Source organism: Trifolium pratense, linkage group LG5, assembly GCF_020283565.1.
Source record: "Trifolium pratense cultivar HEN17-A07 linkage group LG5, ARS_RC_1.1, whole genome shotgun sequence".
NCBI lineage: Eukaryota > Viridiplantae > Streptophyta > Magnoliopsida > Fabales > Fabaceae > Trifolium > Trifolium pratense.
The window spans coordinates 46,559,085-46,582,621 of NC_060063.1; the positions used below are offsets into that span (position 1 = coordinate 46,559,085).

Here is a 23,537-nt window from a genome sequence, read left to right on the forward strand (position 1 = left end):
TGGAGGGTGACCACATGGGTGTGTCTTAAGGGGGTATCTAGTTTTATAAACGGGGACAATGCACAACTGTTGACCATCACATGCGCGCGACGCAGCCGTCCGACTGGCTTGGTTCGGTTTTGGTTGATTTATTGATTTTTTTGGTACCATAATGATTTTTAATATCGAAATTGAAATTTTTTTTTCCAATAATAAATGCGATCTCTATCCGTTAATACATGCACACTTTTTGTTTGTGTGCAGACCAAGTCAATAGCTATCCATTTCTAAACGGATCGATTCACATTCGATATTATCAGTTCCACGTGTGTTTGTTTCGATCTAATCTGATCTCATCCACTTCCCCCGTAAATCGCCTCACTTCAAAGGATTTGCCTCCCATTTCATTCACTCCATATTTTTGAATTCTCTCGGCTCTCTTCTCACTTCTTCATTTTTGAAATTTATTTTCTATTTATTTTAGAGTGGTTGTTCTCACTTCATAATTAAAATTTCCTTTTTATTTATTTTAAAGTGGCTGCATTGTCATATTCGAGTGATATTAACACAATATTTGAGAGGTGTAATTTTTTGTGGATTTTAACGGTGCAATAATTTTTTTTTTGTTGTTGTACATAACGGTGCAATAATTATTTGGTATCAATTTGAACTCAACCATTTTATCTTGCAGACGATTTGATTGATTGTTGGTCTTGCACAAATACAATTTTAAACAATGTCAGGAGATGTGAGCGACTTAATCCGCCGATAATTTTTTATTGGCATAATTTTCTAAACCAAATTTTAAAATTAAAAAACAACGCCAACTTATTAATAATTTCAAGTCATTTGAAACCTTTGATAAAACATAACCTAATAAAGGAAAGAGATAATTCCTGTACCGTATCTCCAATGGTGTCGGTTTCAATGAGTCAAACAAGAAGAAAGGTCATTGAATTGTTGTTACCCTATGCTATGACCAATTTGAGAACTATTTGGTTTGGTAACATTATTACGTATTAGATTAGGGACCATGTACTGTATAATATTTTTGTGTGAACCCCACACTCCATCACCATAGCTGTCATTTTCTTCTACTTATATTATATATTGCCAGCTATAGCGTGTTCGTTCTCTGTTCCTTCCCTTTGCCGTAACCATGCATGCTCATTTCCCAAATTATCCTCTTATCATCTAATCCAATATCAATGAATATGCAATTGGGTGAACCAATAACCCATATAACCAGTGGCGACTCCAGGAATAATATTAAGCCTGGGCACAATTTTAACCACAAATGTACGAATGTTTATTGGTTTAAAGTTTTCCGATCGGAATTCAACTGAATCGGACCGTTTCTAACTAATAAAATATATATTATTTATATACTGAAATTATAATAAAAATAATTAATTTTAAGGAATTAATCTAAATATTTGATAGTCATAAACAAATAAAGAAAATAAAAACAAAAAAGGAAAGAAAATAAATGAGTGAGGTGAGAGTTGAACACAAGTCCCCCATGTGAGAAACAAATCACAGTGCCACTGGGCCAGGTGACGCGTTCTGTTTAAAATCAAGCTTCCTTAATATATATAGGCTTTTATTAAAATAACCTTAAAAACTACTGTTCATCATCTTCAACCTCTAGACCAAAATAAAAAAACGATATTTTTCATTTTTGCACCAAACTGGACAAGTAAATATACCATTTTGCTCAGAATTTCATGAGGATTATGAATATGCACTTAAATTTTATTAATTCTTACTCAAACATTCGAATTTTCAGATTAAAGTAAGAACCCTAAAAAAAAAATTATATAATTGGGAGCCCAGGCACGTGCTGGGCATGCATGGCGGCATAATCGCCCCTGCATATAACCATATCTTAATCAGAAGTTAATGACTTGCACAATATAGTGTTGGGAAATAACAATGCTTCCTTACGGAAAATAAAAGAACACAATCATAATATAAGAATATAACGAGGAAACTATAAACTTAGATAAAAAAATTATATGGTTGTTGTCTAAATCGACAACTAAGAAATAAACATCATGTAAAACTTATTACAATATATAAATGTCACTCTCAACCACTTCATGAATCATGACCCCGTTATATCCACACTCTCTAAAGAACTACATCTCAATACTCTAAAACAAGAGCGCAAGAGAAAAAAGACGCAAATATAAATTTAAAGTATTTTCGAGTGCTACGGTCTGGTATGTTAAAACAAGGAATTTGAGGTATTGAGCTCCCTCACAATTCACTTCTCTAAATAATGTGTGACTTTTCCAATATAATTTTTTTGACTTTTTTTTTCTTCCTTCGTTAACAATGTGGGATTGACATGCAATCAACCCTAACATATAAGAAAGTTAAGAGAACGACAAAGTGTAATGTTGAATGCGGGATTCACAATGAACTAGGCAAGATGAGTGTGGGATGGTATGGTTGAAACTATATGGGGCAATTCATCACGACCAATACCTCTTGGATTTACAATGAAATTCACTAAGAGGAGACTCGAAAACATAACAAGCCAAAGAATCATATAAAATATTAAAATTTACAAGTCAATCAACACTTTTACTGTCCTCTCTCGCCAAGTGTGACGAATCTGGATGTCACAACCAAACTATAGGAATTACCCCACCAAACTTGCAGTTGTATGAAACTATATCTATAAGAATCTTGAAATTGCTCTATACAATGAGATGAGAAATCTACTCCCTCCATACCATATCCGCATGCAGAGCATTACACACACCAATCTTCTTGAAGTATCATTTAATCTAATGACCATCAGAGTCGTGAAATAGACCTTCACTACCTAAAATCTCACCCTTACAAGTTCAATCACAATTGAATTTAATCCGGTCATTTTCAATCATTGTGGACAATCTTAAATTGAGAATGTCCATGCAAATGTTAATTAATAGACTCATCAATCTCTCTTGTAAAATTCTTAATCACCATAATCAAAAGAGGATTATTTGGCCTTTAGTTTAAAATAAATAAATAGATACTATGACATTATTTTTATCTCAAATGAAAAAGTTAATGAAACTTTTTAGCTTGATACTGTTTTGACCTAGATATCAACATCATAAACAAACAATGTTTTATTGTGATTAACTTACCTTTTTAGCTTAGTCAATCTTTACATTAATCTTGATCCTACACATTACACAAGATATTCTTTCCATCTTGTTCTTTGGTTAGAAGCAAGGGTGTAATAGTCAAAAGAAAAGAATAAAAATCTCTCTACACAAAACACCTATACCTCTCTACTTTCACTTCAGGTGATGACTGAGTGGTTCTCAAAAAATTTATACTAACAAGTCGCTTTCACCTTTTACCTTTCTTCACTAATCAGAGTTTACCTCAGTGAGTGACTACAAAACAAGACAAAAGCATAAACATAAACAAAAACATAAACATAAACATAAAATACACTAATTAATGTTCTGTTTTTTTCACTTTCTTCATTCTTTTCTTCTTTAACTTCAACTTTTTTTCCTTCACTTGCTTCCTAAATTTAACATACCCCATTTTCCTCACTTCCTTCTCCTCCAATTATTCTTCTCAACTTGCATTCTCTCACCTTGGATTTTTCCTCATTTTTTTTTTATTTCTTTCTAATTTTTTATTTTTTTTTTATTTTTTGTCATTTTCATCAAAAAGCTGGTAATTCTTTTAAGCTGGCTTCTTCTCAATCTGGATTTTTTGCTTCATTTTTTGATTTTTCACAGCTGAAATTGTATTGGGTTGTGTAATTTTCCTTCAAATCTAGATCAAGTTGTTTCCTTTGTTCTTCTCCATTAAAAAAAGCTTAAGCTTATTTGATAAAGCTTGTTCTTTTACATCCCTTGAGCTCAAATTTGTTTCCTTTCCACCATTTTCTTTGACCCTTTTGCCTCAAAATTCTAATCACTAGTTTATTTCTAAGCAATGGTTAATGTAGGAAAAAACCCCAATTTGAAGTTCCTTCAGTTTCTTCTATTTCTGTTTTACCTCAATTTCAATAGAATCAGTTCTTATCAGATGGCAGCTATGAACTGTACAGACACAAGACGTGTTTGTACTTCTTTCTTGGCCTATAAGCCTCAAAAAAACCAATCTTTGGGAGTGATTCAGAGTATGTTTGATGTGTTACCAAGTGACATCACAGTTGAAGGAAATGGTTGGGATTACTTATTCATAAGAAAGAATTGTTCTTGTGCATCTGGTCTCAAGAAATATGTGTCTAATACAACTTACACTGTGAAATCAAATGAAGGGTTTGTTGATGATTTGGTTATGGATGCATATGATGGGCTTATTTTGCTTCCAAACACTTCAAGGAAAGCAAGGAATGGTGCTGTTATATCATTGAGGTTGTTTTGTGGCTGTTCTAGTGGATTATGGAACTATCTGTTGAGTTATGTGTTGAGAGATGGAGACAGTGTTGAATCTTTGGCTAGTAGATTTGGGGTTAGTATGGATAGTATTGAGGATGTGAATGGCCTTGATGGTCCTGATAATGTTACTGTCGGTTCACTATATTACATTCCTCTTGATTCTGGTTAGTCTTTTCCTTCATTATAATCTAATTCAATAAATTTTCTTGGCATTTGATTGTGTGTATGAAGCACGGACACCGGATACGACACTGACATGTCGACACTGATAATCATTTGAGAAAATGACACAATTCAATGCAATTATAAGTGTTGGTGTCACTGACACGTGTCCCGCCTAATCTGAGGAGTGTCCGTGCTTCATGTGTAGGTTTATGTATTTGTTCTCATATGTTTGAGAGGGATATTTTGGTTGAGGAAGGTTTATGTGTAGGTTGATTGTGTGTATGTTTATGATATTTGAGTATTCTGGTTTGAAGGTTTTCTTAGATGACTTGGTAATTGGTATCTGTTTGGATTTGTTTATTTGAACTTATTAACTGGCATATAAATAAGTGTGAGATTGTTCTGAAGAACTTATGAAAATAATTCTCCATAATGTGTTTTCAAGTTATTTTTATAAGTTCTCGAGGATAGCTTATGAAAAATAGTTTAACTTTATTTTATCTTTTGTTATAGAATAACTTATACATAAGCACTTATATGAAGCGTTTATCCTACAAGCGCTTAATTAAACTGTTTATGCAAACACGGGCCAAGCTAATAAAATAAACATCCCCATGATAAATGAGAATTTCATGACAGGTTGCAAAAGATGAGATATGTGAAGATTATGTGTACAGTACATGTAAACTGTAAGAGGCTGAATATAAATTGAAAGTGATTTTATTTAAGTGGTTAGGAATTGGGTCAATTCTGGTCTTTCTTCAATGGTAGTATTTAATGTGTTCAACCCACTTGGGGTTGGTCGAGTGGTGTTGGCTTGGGCCCTTGGAGTATGCTCCTCTCAAGGTCTCAGGTTCGATTCCCACTGGTGCCAATTTCGGTGGGCTAAGTCCATACAGAGCAAAAAAAAACTCTGGCTTTAAATGGGGCCCCCGCAAGTGGGCGGTGGGATTGGTCCCCTTGGATTAGTCGGTCCTAAGACCGGATACCAAGTTTTCAAAAAAAAAAAAAAAAAAAAGTATTTAATGTGTTCAGAAACACATGCTTGTATGGGAAATACCTCATATCAACTGCTACAATTGAAACAGAAAATTGACTTTGTTTTTGTGCATGTATTACTTAGACAATAAGCTAGATTTAAGGGCTGATTAATTACCGTTTCCGTGATCATTTTTTTGTGCTAAACCAATATTCCAATTATATTTGTGACATGTAATAATGTTACTCACCCTTGAAACCTAACTTCAATTTGAACTATTTTACTTCATTGCAGTTCCTGGTGACCCTTATCCTCTGAATAATGCTTCTCCACCAGCTTCTGTTCCTACCCCTTCTGTTGTTAATTTTTCAGGTATTCATCAAAATATGCTTTTAAAAAAGGAAACTATTTTTTGTGCTATATTAGAATGTTGTCGTTATTTAATTTATTTTATATTTTTGTTACAGGTGATGATGCCAATCATAAGTATCATGTACCCTATGCATTGATCATTGGTGGTTTAGGAGTTGGTCTTATTCTGATAATGTTAGGCATTGTTCTTTGTGTTTGCCTGAGATCGTCAAATTGTTATTCTGATTCCAGAAGTCATGAAAAAGATGGCGAGGGAAAGGTCTCTCATAAATTCCATATTCTTCGGAATCCAAGTTTTTTGTGTGGTTCTGGAAGGTACATATGCGGCAAACATGTTGACCACAAGCAAACAGATGGTGACTCCAGCACTCGCACAATTACCGTCCCAAAAGCTTCAAGTAAGTAACCTTCTTATCGTATGATTGTAGCTCAAAGTAGTTATGTTTCGCATGCACTGCATTCCTATATGCAATCCTTGAACTTGGATTTATACATGTTGGTTTTACATTTACCTCTGTGCCAATATTAATGACTTGTTATTTTAAATTGGAGTGTATGCATAATATGGATGCATTAATTATTGCAGCTCTAGGGCCGGACGTATTTGATATGGATAAACCTGTAGTTTTTGCATATGAAGAGATTTTTTCGTCAACTGAAGGCTTCTCTGATTCAAATCTACTTGGACATGGAACATATGGATCTGTCTACTATACCCTCCTTTGCGACCAGGTTCGTGACTGTATATTCAAAGTCAGTTATAGTATTTATAAGAACGTCGGCTAGTAATAGGATCATTACATGTCTACTAATAGTTTCCTTTTTCTCAACGATTTTTACTGGAATCCTTCTAGGAAGTTGCTATCAAAAGAATGACGGCTACAAAAACAAAAGAATTCACATCAGAGATTAAAGTTTTATGCAAGGTTCATCATGCTAATCTGGTAATTTATTTTTCGTTTTCGATCATAATATATAATAACATGCTTTGATTTTGGAGCCAATTTTGAGGCATCATATATAATGTCTGAGTTGTTTTTTTTATTAATTTGTCAAGGTAGAATTGATTGGCTATGCAGCCAGTCATGATGAGCTTTTCCTAGTTTATGAATATGCTCAAAAGGGTTCCCTCCGAAGCCATTTGCATGATCCTCAAAATAAGGGTAAGTTTATGTATCTATGTATTAGTCTATGAATTATTAATTGCGGCTATTTGTGTGGACCTATAAATTTACTATCTATATTGACTTTTTAAAAAGGTAATGAAATGATTTGGTATTATAGAAAGTAGAAACAGACAAACAACTTATGACATGTCTAGAAGTTGTTTTAGGTTATTTTCATAGGCTCTCTAGGATAACTTATGTTATGGAAACAACTTATAGATTATATGAAACTAATTTCACATTATTTTATCTTTTAATATAGAAATAGCTTATACACGAGGGTCCAAATTAAGTTGTTTAATCAAACAGGACCATAGTTCACGACCATTATTTATCTTGCTTATAGGTCATTCACCACTATCATGGATCATGAGGGTCCAAATTGCACTTGATGCTGCTAGGGGACTTGAATATATACACGAGCACACAAAAGCACATTATGTTCACCGAGATATAAAGACAAGCAACATTTTACTTGATGCTTCCTTTAAAGCAAAGGTAATTTCTACAGTATTACATACTTTGTATATGTTTCACATATGTTGATTATCATTTGTCACAGATCACTCTTTGTTTCTCTAGATTTCAGACTTTGGATTGGCGAAACTTGTCGGGATAACAAATGAGGGGGATGTTTCAACTACCAAAGTTGTTGGTACATATGGATATCTTGCTCCGGAGTAAGTAATGTTCACTGATTTTTTTTCTTCTGTTGTTTGTTCTCCTTCGTAAAAATGAATAATATCGCAAATTATTTCTGATACTTTGCAGATACTTGACTGATGGCCTTGCAACAACCAAAAGCGATGTTTATGCATTTGGTGTTGTTCTTTTTGAGACTATAACCGGAAAGGAGGCCATTATTCGAACAGAAGGCATGATGACAAAAAATCCTGAAAGACGATCACTAGCATCAATAGTAAGTTTTGCTTATAAGACATCATTGTAAATAAAAGTTCTACATGCATGAAGTTCTGTCTTGCTTTGCAGAAAAATTTGAAAGGGCTCGAGTAACTTGTAAATATCAGATCGAATGTGACGAAAGTTTATTAAATACTACCTCTGGTCCTAATTATACTAATTTTAACAGAAATTTTTGTCTCATAAGAAAAAGTTGCAACTTTTTGGTTCCTTACTTTTTTAAACCTCTACATTGCTCATTATTCCATTCATGATGGCATTCCTTAGTGTTTTACCGTTGCAAGTTTGTTTCCGAGGTATTGCCTTAAATGTTTGTTAAAAATTGCAGATGTTGGCAGTTCTTAGGAACTCACCTGATTCATTGAGCATGTCAAGCTTGAAAGATTACATTGATCCAAATATGATGAATCTGTATCCTCACGATTGTGTATTTAAGGCAAGTTTCTCTATTTTCACATATTTTTCTTATGCATTATGGTTTGTGGTATTTTGATATGTTAACCAAGAAAGTTGAAGATTGTTCAGCTGAAAGCATAATGGATGTAAAATTTATTTATCACATACTTCCTACATGAATCCATACATTTGCATAATTTCACACATTAGTTCTTAAGTGATGTCTCGAGGGATGACAATTTGTGTTATGTGTGGCTCATAGTTTACTGATAGGTAGGCAAGTCAACCCTGTGGTGCGGTTCAAGACTAATCTTGTAAACTGGACCGTAGTATTTAAACATAAGTTGTAATCTGCAAACCTAAACTTGAATAATAGAAAGACACTACAGCTGCCACTTTGTAGTTGGAGCGTAGGCAAAATTAGCTGAACTCCGTGATCAAATCATATGTGTTCTCTGTTTGCATTTTTTCATGTTTTCTTTTGAACTAGAGTTGTTATTCTAACAATTTGTTTCAGATTTTGAGACTCATTCTTGTTTCGGTGTAATTTTTGTGTGCGTAGATGGCTTTGCTGGCAAAGCAATGTGTGGACGATGATCCGATCTTACGACCAGATATGAAACAGATAGTGATTTCCATCTCACAGATTCTTTTGTCTTCTATTGAGTGGGAAGCAACACTAGCTGGGAATAGCCAAGTATTCAGTGGACTTGTTCAGGGAAGATAGGAATCAAATATAAAGAGTTATTAATTTTTTTGCTTGATTGTGATGTATCAATAGGAGCATAGACTTGTGATGAACATGAGAGGGTCAATCAGTATCTTCTTTTTTATCTTGAAAGCTATATCTTGATTTTATTTTTAGTTATATAGAAAATTTTAGGAGTAATTTAGAGCATGTGATGATGGAGCTAAGGATGGATTTGATTGATATATGAGTTGTAATGTTGACAGTAGTATATGCATGTATGTCTATATAATCTTTTTTTTTTTTTTTTGATAATCGCATGTCTATATAATCTTTGATTCCATGCAATGCTTCATTTTTATTTTTCTCTTTGATTTAATAGTAATTTAAAGTAATGATGTGTTGCCTTCTAAAATAAAACATATACACACATGTGAATTTTATTTCCATCTTTATAACCATATAACATGCATGGCATAATATCACAAATCCATGTCACAAATGTATATAAAAATATATATCATATCCTTAAAGCTAGCTATCTAGCTAGTGCGAGTAATTCTTGCATAGACACAAATACAAATTTATAGTGTTTAGGTATACACACATAAAACTTCTCTCTTTTTTCATTCATGTGAGTGTGCATAAACATTGTTTATTTGTATTTGTGTCCATATTAGACTATTTCCTGGCCAAGGCCTATCAAGGTTTATTTAGCTATATAATATTTATATTATAATAATAATTTCACACACAAAATATTAAAACATAAATAATGATAATTCACGCAATCTGATTTCGCTTGAGTACATTGCTCACCTATAATTCCAACCTGGGCCTCAACCTTATAGCCATTCATAATTGTCAAAACAACAATGAGAAATAAAACAAATGAAATACTCATCATTTTTGCCGTAGTACTATATGATCAATAATAATATTACTTACTCTTTTAGACTTTGTTATATATTTTTCTTTTGATTGCATGAATGAATTGGCTTCAAAGGTGCTCCCAATATATAGGACTAATGTTTTACTTAAATCAAGTGGAATTGATTAAATTTGGTTTTGCGTGAGGATAATTATTTTCAAAAAATTGAAAGTGTGTGGGAATTCCATATAGCATTAAATATTTACCAAGTGTGGTTTCCGTTTATGGTTGTAGTTTTAGATCATCTTCAATAAGAGTATCAAAGAGAGTATCATAGATTAAAGATTCGTATCTTAATTTTTTTATCATTCATGACACAGAGGGTCCGTTTGATCTAAAAAATCTAAATACTGGACAGAACAGTACAGGACAGTACAAGACAGAACAGCACAAGACAAACGTTTAAGGTATTGAACAAACTTTGTGTTGTACGATGTTTGGTGGACAAAAGGTTATTTTGGTATTTTAGACAACTTGTGCTGAGGACAAAAAGTTGTCCCGTGGTTCTGTGGGGGACAAGAATTTCAAGTTTTGTCCTGTCTCTTGGCCCCCAGTTTGTCCAGTACCAGGAACAGTTTTAAAATCAAACAAAGTACAGCAGGAGTTGTCATGTCCTGTCCCTTATTTTTTAGCAGATCAAACGCACCCAGAGGGTATCAAAATTGATGATACGATACCTTAATAAGGTATTGTATCATCAATTTAATATCATTAATTTCAGTTAAAATAATAAATATAAAAGGTACCACTTGTTAATAATGTATGATATTCAAAGTGATATTAGTCTAGAGGTGGCAAAGTGGGCATGCCCGCCCCGTTTAGGCCCGCTCCGTTTAAGCCCTCCCAAAAGCGGGGCGGGGCGGGCCAACTTAGGTGTTCAGGATCAACAACTCAAGCCCGCCCGTTTATTGGCGAGTTGGCGGGTTGGCGGGCCGGCCCGCCAAATAATATATATTATTTTTAATAGTTTGAATTATAACTTCACAATTCTTACCTCCTATTTGATGTTAAAAAAATACTAGCAGATTGCATTGAGAGAAGATTGTGAAGTTAAGCAGGTTGAATTATAACTTCACAATTCCTTAAAATTCTTACCTCCTATTTTTAAACTAACAGAAAATAGGGATAATTAAGAGTTGAGAGAAGATTGCAGCAGAGAATAGGGATAATTAAATTAACGGAAACATTAATTAAGTTAATAAGTAATTCCTTACAATTACCCTTAAATTAAACTAACACTTACAATTACCCTTAATTAAACTAACAGAATATCAACTAAGTTAATAAGTAATTCATTACAATATAAGATAAAAGGATAAATACTAGCATAAAGGGAGCACGACGGCAGATGAAATGAATGAATGCAACAAACAACCCTAATTTTGGCAGAAAAAGAAACGTGAAGTTTTATATGAGAGAAAAATATTACTGGATTGAGATTTGGGCTCCTCATTACAAGCCCAATTTTCAGTAAAAGTAAAAAAAATTAAAAAGCCCGCGGGCTAACCCGCCCACCCGCCCCATTTTTTAGGCGGGTTAGGCGGGGGCGGGCCACCTTAAGGTAGCGAGCCGAAAATCTCAGCCCGGCCCGCCAAAAATGGTGGGTCAAACGGGTCGGCCTGGCGGGCCCGACCCATTTTGCCACCGCTAGGTATCACCATTTGAGCAAAATATCCATGAATTGCATAAATATTACATGACATTGTAGGGACCACTTATTAAGAATGTATGATACCCAAAGTTGATTAACTTATACATTTATTAATTAAATTAAATAGGAGTAATTAAATGGTATAATATATTAATGTAGATGACATAGAGGTTTACGGTTGGTGGTGTGGATATATATCAAACTCAAAGTATCCTTAATATAGAAAAAAAATAAGGATATATAAAATACATGACCACTTAATATGTTTGATAATTTGATTGTGTGTTGGTTAATAATAGTTTTTTAAACAACATCATCAGATCACTTATTATTAGCATGATCTTAAAATTAACTTTATTTTTTTAATCAACCACATCAAATTTTTTGACTAATTTTTCTTGAGGCAGAATAGTAAGTTTAAAAGCATTAAAATAGTTGTTTGTTAACATATCTTTGAGTGCACATCCTTAAAAAAAAAATCTTGACTGCACAAGTTAATTTTATGCAATATTGATATTATTTTGTAATAACAAAAAATAAGTAAACACATGAGTATATTTATAAATTTGTGAAGAGTTAAAAAAAAAACCTACCAAAATTATATTTAATGCAAAATTAATGGATGTAAAAAAATAATAAAACAATAATAATAAAGTAAAATATATAGAGAGAGCTATGTTGTATATATGATGAACACACTTTTATGGACAAAAATTCGACACCCGTATTTTGCCTCTTTCTATACATAGTTTTTGAAGTGTGCAAAAAATATTAAAAAAATTTAAAAAATGGCACGGATACGTAGGTTTGTCGTATTTTGTGTTTGAAAATTTGTGTTGAAATAATACTTTTCATATATTAAATGCAAAATTGGAAGGGATGTGACAAATTAAAGGATCAAAATACTGCAAAAACAAGTAAGAGAAAAGAACCTCACATAAGCAAGCAGTTCAGTCTAGTCGCTTTTGGCTCTTTGAGCCATAAAGTCTACTCTATCTTGAAACAAGGTATCATCCCCTCACCCTAAATTTTTGTTATAACAAAAAAATCAAGATGTTTTTTTTAAAGGGTCCGGATAATTTAGAATTCGATTGTGAGATAAGTAAAGTCTAACAAAAAATTGTTTGTACTCCGATCACTCCAATAATATTCTTGGTAGCTACCATTTGAACTACACGACACAATTAATTTACAAATTTATTCATAATTTAGAAGATAAATTCTTGCTTATGATGCTGTTAATCATATCAACTTTTATATATATAAAAAATATAAAATATCCCGTTATACAAAACGACGTGCTTGTCTCGCGTTTAAGAACCCGCCTTTTACCTAAACATTCAAAATTACAGTGAAGCAGAATTTGGGGAATGAATTTTGCATAGATGATGATGACGACGAAGAAGAAGACAACAACAATGAATGAAATCGATGACCATTCCTCCCTCACCCGTCTTCACTCCGATCTTTCTTCTCTTCTCTATCAGGTATCTCCTCTTTTTAATTTCATCACTTTTGTTTTTTTTTTTTTTTTTTCGTTTTCAATTTTGATGAGATGAATGCAATGTTATTAAATTATTCTATTATCATCATCATTTTTGGTGAAAAAAAAATCATTTTTTGGTGAAAAATTTCATATTTTGATTGATATTAGGTTTTTGAATGAAAAATGAGAAAAATCACATTTTGAATTTGAATGTTAGATTGACGAGCTTGTTGTGAAAGCGCTTGAAGTGAACAAGAGCGTGAGAAAAGAAGGAAAAAGAGAAATAGAATCATTCTCCAATTTGTTGTCTGAAATGCTGTCAAGTTTAAAGGTGAAAAACCCTAAATTTGGTTTTCAACTATTGTTTATAGAGTAAATTGTTATTTTAGTCACTAAATGTGTGAATCTGTGTCGTTATAGTTTCTGAATGTATCGAAATTATAAAAATTTCGAGTTAATACCCAACTTGGTCCCTTACTTTATCGCTTGTTTCAAGCTAGTTCCAAAGACCCTTACTTTATCGTAATACCAAAATAGTTTCTCAACATTAGGAAGAATTGGGGTCGTATAGTCGAGCGATGCATTTCTTTCCTCGAAGCAAACCCTAGCTCTTCAATTTCTTGGGTCAATAGAGTAAGGAATCGGGTCGCCCATGAATTGGCTAAATGGGCTGAGAATGAGCCAGATATGGATTGGCCCAATTCTTTTCCTACTTGTATTTCTCCCCATATCCAAAATGATATGGGTCTTTTGTACCCTCCCTAGTTTGTTCTTAATAAATATCTTTTCTTCAAAAAAATAAAATAAAATAGTTTCTCAACATTGGGCAATGTTAATCAAGTTGGTCCCTCTGTCACTTCCAACTTAACTGGAAGTGGCAAAGAGACCAACTTGATTAACATTTTGAGCCATGCCACGAACGATTTTGGGATTATGGTAAAGATGGGGGCTGTCTTGAAACAGGTAGCAAGTGTCAGGGACGAAGATGGGTATTTACTATAAAAACATCTATGATTGTGCCTTTTGTTAGACCAACTTGATTAACATTTTGAGCAATGCCTCAAACGATTTTGGGATTATGGTAAAGACGGGGGATGTCTTGAAACAGGTAGCAAAAGTCAGGGATGAAGATAGGTATTTACTCTAAAAACATCTATGATTGTGCCTTTTGTTAGTAGTTTCATTATGGACCGAACTGACTATTGATAGTTATGAAAGACATATTCGGAGATGCTTTTATAATTTTGATACATTTAGAAACTATAATGATAGCACTTGACATATTCAACAACCAAGATTGTTGTTTACTCTTGTGATTCTTCAATATTCTACCTTTAAATGTTTTCCCTGTTGAGTGTTTTTGTTGTTGTTATTATCAAATGCAGCCATGGGCACCAAAATTGGAAATTGCACTTTCATCAACTTCAGTGGAATCTGAAAGTAAAAGTGAAGAAGTTACTTGTGATGATAGTAATGTGAGTGACTGTGAAAGTCCTAAAGAGACTACATTGGTGTCTCCTTCTCCCCTTGTTTCATGGCGTGCTAATTGTACTGTTCAGAGAGGTAGACAAATGTTTATGCTCACACCACTTCCATTATCAAAAGCATTTTTATCATCCAAACCACAACCACAAACCAAATTGGATTTCAGCGAATTGGCTTCCTCCAATAATACTTCAATGCTTTGCGGTGTTGTAACAAAACCAACTCCGATAAAGCATCCCCTTTCTCTTGTGACTGAAGAGGCAACAATTAATGAAGAGCTTGAGTTGATTTCTTCGCCGGATTTTTCTAAAAGAGATACCTCCATGCTTTATATGATGACTCCTTGCTTGAAAATGTCACCTCCAAAGTCTTGTGTTTTGCTTGAACCCATATCCGAAATACGTCACTTGGGAAATGACAGGGTTCGAAAGGCCACCCCTTTTCCTGTTGGGGTTCATTACAGTGATTCAGATGATTCAGAATCTTCTGGTAATAATGATGTGTCACGGGGTTTGGCGATGAAGTATCCAGAACTCATGGGGATACAGTGTGTTCCTAAATCAGGAATTGTAAAGAAAAATGTTGAAGAATCACCTGTTTGGCTTACCTCACCTCCAAAGACTTGTGTTTTGTTAGGAACACCTGATGAGAAATCATTGGAGTTGGAAAAGGCTGATAAGGAATCGTGTATACCTATCTCTGAATCCATTCTTAATCAACAAATCAGTAAATTGAATTTGAAAGAAGATATTTCCAAAGGTCACAATCAAACACAAAAATCTTGTAACCAAGGTAACGATTGACCTGTTACATAAGCTTGTTGAGTTAACATGGGTTGTGTGCTTAATAATAGCTGTTGTGTTTTTTTCTTCTTTGCAGATCATTTTGATGGCAACTTATCACATATAGAGAGCACTCCCATGTGGCTGAAGCCTGAGAACACAATACAAAGAGGGAAACGTGCTGGTGAAAATACTTTGAAGAAGGAATTATGGGCTAAGTTTGAAGAAGCATCCACTTGTGGTTTTGAGCAGAAGTGTCACACAGTTAGTAAGAATTCTCAGAAAGGGTTTCTTGACCTACTGGAAGAAGCTTCATGTGATGACTAAACTAAAAATATGGAAATGTCTCAAAGATCTATTTTTGTTGTTTGACCAGCCATGTCTTAAAATCTAAGCAAGTAAATAATGTCTCGTTGGAAAGTTTTGACATGTACATGCTGGTTTTTGTTGTTGTAAGATTTGTAGCAAAGAAGCCTGGTGCATCCTTAGTTCCACTTTGTGGACAAAGGAACTCATGTGATCAACTGTGATACTGATACGTGCTAAAAATGTACATTTTTTGTATTCATTCATCATATGAGCATATTTGACAGATTTAATGTGACAGGCTTAATTGTCTCTAAATGCAATTTGCTTTCTAGTAGTACCTTTAAATTTCTTGTATTGAGGATTCTCCTCTACTTTTTTTTACGCAAAAGATTCTCCTCTACTTCTAGAAACCTTAATACAGCAAGGCAAGTTGTCATAACAGTTCTCTAATAATCCAAAATAACAAATCTACTACATTTAATGTGTCGAGTATTCCATGAAAGACTCGCTGAAATCATCTCTATTTAACAAAGGTGTTTGTTAATTGCACTCCATTGTGTACTTTTTTGTGACTAACAACCGAAACTATTGATCATCTACTCGTTGCTCTTACGGTGCCTGGACTGAAAATACCATTTGTGAATGAATCGGAGCATGTGATGAATTTGGTGCTAGCTTTGTGTTGTGGACTTTGTAGACACCTAAACAAGAGATGCTTTGAGGTATTGATATTCCAAGTGCATAAGAGTTGTGGTACGTGCGCAGAATTCCATTGAAATGTTTATCAACTATTAATGCGTTTATTTTGCAAACTAAGGTGCAAGCCATTCCATTTCCCGCTATCAATGTGTGCTGGACTCTTCCACCCTCGCGTTGGTATAAGTTAAATGGTCCAATTGAGGATGGGACGTGAGGGCTGTCCACGCCATGGTGGTTAGAGACGTTGAAGGGGGTTGTGGTTTCAGCATCCTGCTGTCAAACGTAGCTGTCACTTGATTCTGATCTAGCTGAAGCCATTGCCATGAAAATGGAAACTGCAATTTCTGACTCCTCAAATTAGATCAAAGCTCTGCTGTACTTTCAGACTATTCCCACTTATATGGGCACACAAGTAGTTTATTTTGTGACTCCTCAATTTATGACTGCATGAGTTTATTTTCAAGTTTTCCTAGTTTACAATTCTTGCATGTTAGGTGTATTGCTGTAGATCAAGTTACACATTGTCTAGCAAAATATTCCACTTTCAATTTTGATTTGTTGAGTTGAGAAAACTCCTAATTTTGTTTCTACTGTGTTGGCTTTTGATTTGATGGCAGGAATTTCTTGATGAAATTTATTTCCATGTCAAAAAACAATACAGTTTTAATTTTCTTTATAGATATGAAGTTCAATCTCGGCATTGTAAGACTTGAAAACGTTCAGAAGTCATGACTTCTCATATATTATATGTAATCCACACCTACAACTGTAACTTTATTGCCATTGCCAACAAAGATATTCTATCACCATCACTTGATAGTCACTCGATAGACAAATCATGTAGACATACTTAGATAAAAAAAATTTACAACCGAGAATCATAACTTTTTTAAGACTGAGATTTGCCCGCTGCGCCATTGAGACGTTATTCAATTGAGTGAGAATGTTTACAATACTAATCGTCATCTCAAACTATCCAAGTGCCAAATTATGTCTCCTATTTAGTCAGCACCAACAACAACCACATTTTGATCAACCCACCAGACATCCATCAATTGAAAGTATGAACATTCTTTCGGAGATTCATTGAAGAGCAAAGATTGATGGGACAAGGACATTGATATTGAGTCATTGGAGAGAAAAATATGTTCACTAAAAACATTCAGAGCAATGACAAGAACCCATATAGTTTATAACATGCGTTAAAATTCATTATTTCTCGACATTTTCTATTATAAACGTATTGAAAACAAAATCTGTTAATTTAACAGCTTCCTACAATCTGAAAGTATATGCATTAGGTTAAAATGGACACAAAAAAATGAGATATGTTATTATTTAACCTTCATTGAAACACATACAAATTCAGCTATGCGAGGCCAATCCAACCATCATATTCATTGAACAATTTTGCTTTAGGGTAGCGGCATCTGCACCAAAGAATCAATCGGACATTTCATCTTCTCCTCCACTAGATTGGAAATTATCATGGTGCTCTGCAGCTCTATGTTGGTCGTCAAGATCGTCATCCATTTCTAGCCTCTTGGACGAATTTCCCTTTAAACGTGTATAAACCTTGAAGGGAACACATATAAGTCAGTATTTGATGAATTCAAATAAAATGGTAAGCTTATAGATGAAGTTGTTGCTAAACCTCAGAATCCTTCCGCTCGATTGCAGCAACGGTTGATCTTCTCCTCACAGTCACTCTAGCAGGAGCTGGAAATTGTTCAACCTCATCACCCGATCTTCCCTCTTTAGCCCTCTTTTTTCTTAAAACTAGTTTAGTTGGAAGAGGCTGCACATCAAATTACTCTGAAGTTAACAAATTGATGCTGAAATATTAAGAAACTATATGCTAGTTGGAAAGCTGCGACAGAAATAGCAATTGGTTACAGGAAATACCAAATAACGAGCTTCTGACTCATCAAACGAAACTAAGAATGTTGTGGGATCATGTGCATCGTCACCTCGAACCTGTTAAGGTGTGAAAAGAAAATGTCAGAAAAGTGTTAAATGGGGAATTTCTTATTTAATGACTCAGCAATGGGAATTTTGAAAATCTTCTGACATACATCCCAATGATACTCGCGAACCCAAGAATAAGAGACTTCTTCATCTTCATCATATATATCCTTTGACAACTGCCATAACAAAGTTCATATTAATCCAAATGTTAGTCACAGTTTTTTTTTTCTTCAATAACTAGTGTTTCAAAATCAGAATCCACAGTTGCATTTAATTCATACCTCCCCTGGTGCTGGGACCATGTATGCCAAAAATTTCTCAGGATTTGCAGGATCTGAGCTTGTTGCAACATAACTTTTCATAACTGCCTGCAGGCCACAAAAAAATAGGAGTAACCCTAACAACATTCAGCAGCAAGTACCATTGATCAACAATGTAACCAGAAAAATAGCCACATTATATTCCATAAGGTGTTGCTTGCAAAACACACACAGAACCAGAAAAACACGAATCAAGAGATTAGCTACCAACAATTATATTCCAGTCATGGGATTTATCATACATGATTTTTTGTTATTTCAAAAGAACGGTAATAGTTAAATCGAGCCAATCACTATCCTACCAGATAAACAATGGTATAGAGAATATTTCAGAAGTAGATAGCTCCCCACATAGCAAGTCAAACTACAAGAGCAAATTAACAAGGCATGTAATGAATACAAGTGGTTATATTAACAATGCAATTAATTTTTAGACTGTCTATTGTATTACTTTCATATCTTGCTCAGCACTTCCTGGATTTAAACTTTACGAAACAGGGAAAAAGAATATTGAGTTATTGATGAAGACTACATGTATCATTGCAACATAGCTTACCCTTGATTCAGAGACATCACGAACAGATTTGTCCATCTTACTGTACATTTCTGAATCAACAGTTGGAGCATTATCAAATGCAGCAACAACAAACTGATCATCATACCTGCCAAGTAGGACAATAGAAGACAACTAATTAATTTGAACAAATATATGAATGCTGTGAAGCAGTTTGCCTGTTGTAGTATCAAAAGATCAGGCTTTCCATACTACAAATAAAAGGCTGATCAATAGAAGTACAACACACCGGGGTAAGTAATAATATTACTTATGAAAGGTATATATGGAGCCATACCTATCAAAATCAGGCAACAATGGCATAAACTCAATAGGGTACAAATCTTTTTTAGTTGCATGAACAGGTTGGGACTTAGCTGCTTCAAATGATGCTTCTATTTCCCTGATTTGTCTTTCCCTAAAAGAGAGAATACAATAATAATTAGACAAGGTTAATCACTTTTGCAAAGTAAGTAATCTGTCTTAAAATTGACTTGGGATAGCCAAGCTATTGGCATATACATACCTATTGTTAAGATTTTCCAAGAGACTGCGGCCTCCCTTCCTGTCTCTCAGCTCCTTAGCTTGTTTTTCAGTTAACGACTACAATAATATGTTTATGAGTTGTTGCATGTCGAGATAGCAATGCATCCCTATATCAACATATATGCCTAATACCTGTTTGGCCGATTCCATGCTTAAAGGAGATATATATTGTGTTTTAACAAGCCAAGCGACACCTTTATCAGTAGGCCTCTCTTTTCTTTTAATACCATCTTTTTTCATAGGAGTAACAGCTTCATCATCTCGCAATAAATCTTCATCTTCTGGAGCAAGAGGTGGTCGGACACTGGGAGGACTGTACAAAAGGGTTCATCAGACCTTCTAATTCAGCATTATTTATTGAAGTATACTCCCTCTAGTCCTAATTATAAGCAAAAATCCACTTTTTAGATACATTCAAAGTTTGATGTATCTAGACTATTATATAAACTAGATACATTAAACTTTCAATGTATCTAAAAAGTGAATTTTCTCTTATAATTAGGAGCGGAGGGAGTATGTATTTAAATTTATTAAAGGAACTAAGGATAATACTTGTAAACACTGAGATCAAGCAGGTCCAGAGGTATCCCTAGATCTGGCTCCACAAAAAGTTTGGGTTTGTACATTTTCTCCAGTGATGTGATTGTATATTTTGCATATCTGGACAGCAATCAAACAGTTGTTCATAAGCATATACAAATACAAGTCAAGAAACTTAATTTCAAAATCATCATCAAAATAAAGTTTTCCAATAAACAACGGTGATCATTGCATCATATGTGATGTACCCGTAAAGCTTCAAAATACACAAATATCAGTTCCATACACACACTCTCAACATCTTATATGGGATGTCTATTTGAAAAACAATCTCTTTTAACTCCTCTATAGTGTATGCACCCCCTCCCTCACCACCAAAACAAAACACCTATTTAATAAATGTAACAAGTGATACAAGTATCTGATCTCTGATATGATAAGTGAGAAATGCCAACCATTGATATCAAGCATGATGGTCAATATGAATAATCCAACTCGTGTGACATTTCTATCAGACAATCACAAACTACTTTCTTCAGGGCATGTCACCAAATTCTAGAGTTATACTTCCCAGCTACAAATTCCCCATCAAGAATCAACCATTATATGTTTCAGATTTCTTGTTCAGGTATCAGTTATCCTCTTTGACTCGCCCACCCTCCTGAACAATTATTGTCGGTGCATATTCCTTTTTCTCATAAAATAATAACATAGTGTCCAAAAACAACGTATTGTGTAAAAGAAAAATAAATACATCATACTGTGTAAAAAACGAAAAGTAAAAAAGTATTGTAAAAAAAGCAATGTAATTTAATAGTGTCAAAAAATATAATAAATTGTAATGACTACAATATAAAGAAATGAACTAAAATAGATTAGAATAGAAAAACAGCAAATTAAAATTGAATACAAACAAAATATTGTACCATACAACTCATACAAGTAATGACAAATTTGGAATTGAAAATGAAAGTGAGATAATATTGAGAATATAGTAAATTTTAAAGAACACATCTCCCCTTCCCTCCCCTCCCCTCCAAATCCCCCCAATTTGGAGGGAAGCAAAAAGTGGGTCTAGGAGGGAATTCGCTCGCCTCCCCTCCCTTCCCTCCCCTTTTAAAAATTGAACCAAACACATAATTAAAAAAATCAACTCACCTCCCCTCCATCTAGTCTCAACCAAACACACATCATCACTCCCCAGTTACCATTGCAATGAAGAGAAACCTTTTGTTATTAAGGTGGAAGAAAACATCGTAACATTCAAAATCAATAACCCCGTAAACCAAATAGATAAATTTCGATAGCTACATACTAATGGTAAACACATGAATGAGATAACATACTGATCTTTATCTTTCTTAAACGCCATTAGCTTAGGTTGAGCAGTTGGATCCGGAAGTTCATTTCGAAATCTTCAATAAGAATACACATAAAAAATTGTCAGTGCTGGAAGTAGACACCACAATAATCATAAGATGAAATAATACATCATCAATTAATAACAGTACATCACTTTCCTGCTATGTGAATCAATACTATTAGAAGTACCACTAAAATGTAAAATTATTTGGGAGTAAAAAAATAGTGCAGATGAAGTTAAAGAAAACACAATTCAAAACCAGAATATCCAATTTAGAAGAACAAGTATTGCAGAGGCACCAAAAGCAATATAACCAAGTGAAATATTCACACAAAAAAAAAAAACAATAACCAGTAGGAACACATGAAAGCTCAAAAAAATTGATCTGAACTGATAGGAACTGGATCAGATTAAAGCATCTCAAAAGCAAGAAAGTTAACACTAAATAATTAGGTCATCTTTGCCACATAGCATAAGAACAGTTCCTTTCAATGGGATAAGTTCATAACAATTATTATGAACATACTCCAACATACTAATCTATTATTATGAACATACTCACCTGAGTTTACACAAAAAAGTGGTGGGCTTTTTCAACCTATTTTCAACCCTCTCACCGCCCAATAAGGGCGCAGTTCTCCTCTCTCCCATTCGAGACCCTGCAATAGAACCATGCACCTTTCCAGTCCCCCCAGATGACACCATTTGAGTCTTTTGCAAAACACTATTCTGTGATTCCTTCAGCTTCTTCTGTTGCTGCCTATGCTTTTCTTCTTGCCTTTGCTTCTCATACTCCTTCTTCTTTCTCAACCTCTTCTCTTCCTCCGTCTCAACCCTCCTTGGAGGATGCCCATGAGAAGGCTTATGCTGCTGTTTATGCTGCGGAACTACATCACGTCTCCCAGAAGACCCTTTATTGACTCCCCTCTCCACTTCATTGTTGTTCGGAGGAGGAGGCGGAGACACTGGAGGAGGTGGCGGTGGAGGCTGCATCGAAGCACCCGGCGATAAAGGAGGTGGCGGAGGCGGTGGTTGTTGATGATTATATTGATTATTAGGTGGATAATACATAGGACCAGGTGGCGGCGGAGGTGGTGGCTGGTATGAATTATCAGGTGGTGGAGGCGGTGGTGGTGGATATGGATAGTAATTTGAAGGTGGTGGTGGAGGAGGAGCATGATGATGCTGATGCTGGTGCTGATGATGTTGATAATTTGAATTTGGAGGTATTTGAGGGAATGAAGAAGTAGAAGAATCTCCACCAACACCAACACCGCCACCGTAACCATAACCACCCCAATTATTATTCCCCCGTTGTTGCGGCGGAGGTGGTGGTGGTGCGATAGGGTTTTGACTCGCCGGTGGAGGAGGGAAAGGCCTATAAGAGGCCATTCCTTATTCAAATTCAAATCAAATAATAATCACAAAATCACTGAAACTAGGGTTATATTTTTTTGAACTTGTTGACAATTTATAAACCCTAGAATTAAAAATAATCGAATCAATACAGCGTTACCGTTCACAATTGAAGTGTTGAAGGTCGAAAATGCGAATCTATGAAAACGAAGAAGTGAAGAAAGAAGATCGATTGAAATCGGAAAAAAAGGAGTAGTGGAATGAGAATGTATGTAGAGGTGAAAGAGAGAGTGAAATTTTGAGCTTGTTGGTTTTAGCTCATGATTTCATTCCGAAGAGGGTAACGTTTAGGGAAAAAGCTTCCACGGTAATTATCATTGTCGCCAAACAAATAAGGGCATGTTTGGAAACTTAATTAAGCGCTTATATTTTTATTTTATTTTTTTTTTTTTTTGGGTGAATAAGCGCTTATATTA

General features: G+C 34.4%; 3 protein-coding genes across 3 annotated transcripts; 2 read left to right on the forward strand and 1 right to left on the reverse strand.

Moving 5' to 3' along the window:
- Positions 1–3,417: 3,417 nt before the first annotated feature.
- Positions 3,418–9,420, forward strand: LOC123884310 (lysM domain receptor-like kinase 3). The gene is made up of 11 exons (XM_045933387.1): positions 3,418–4,549; positions 5,824–5,901; positions 5,997–6,299; positions 6,488–6,633; positions 6,756–6,845; positions 6,959–7,064; positions 7,414–7,565; positions 7,650–7,747; positions 7,839–7,986; positions 8,317–8,424; positions 8,947–9,420. The coding sequence occupies exons 1-11, from the start codon at positions 3,937–3,939 to the stop codon at positions 9,109–9,111; spliced, it is 2,007 nt and encodes a 668-aa protein (XP_045789343.1). The 5' UTR covers positions 3,418–3,936; the 3' UTR covers positions 9,112–9,420.
- A 3,530-nt stretch (positions 9,421–12,950) lies between these two features.
- Positions 12,951–15,999, forward strand: LOC123884311. Its single transcript, XM_045933388.1, has 4 exons — positions 12,951–13,141; positions 13,358–13,471; positions 14,526–15,417; positions 15,505–15,999. The coding sequence occupies exons 1-4, from the start codon at positions 13,040–13,042 to the stop codon at positions 15,732–15,734; spliced, it is 1,338 nt and encodes a 445-aa protein (XP_045789344.1). The 5' UTR covers positions 12,951–13,039; the 3' UTR covers positions 15,735–15,999.
- A 1,587-nt stretch (positions 16,000–17,586) lies between these two features.
- Positions 17,587–23,461, reverse strand: LOC123884312 (protein PAF1 homolog). The gene is made up of 12 exons (XM_045933389.1): positions 22,268–23,461; positions 21,689–21,757; positions 20,355–20,462; positions 19,935–20,115; positions 19,783–19,859; positions 19,555–19,674; positions 19,260–19,365; positions 18,665–18,751; positions 18,491–18,559; positions 18,321–18,392; positions 18,070–18,213; positions 17,587–17,990 (listed from the first exon to the last, which is right to left on the reverse strand). The coding sequence occupies exons 1-12, from the start codon at positions 23,095–23,097 to the stop codon at positions 17,859–17,861; spliced, it is 1,995 nt and encodes a 664-aa protein (XP_045789345.1). The 5' UTR covers positions 23,098–23,461; the 3' UTR covers positions 17,587–17,858.
- Between the last annotated feature and the right edge of the window lie 76 nt (positions 23,462–23,537).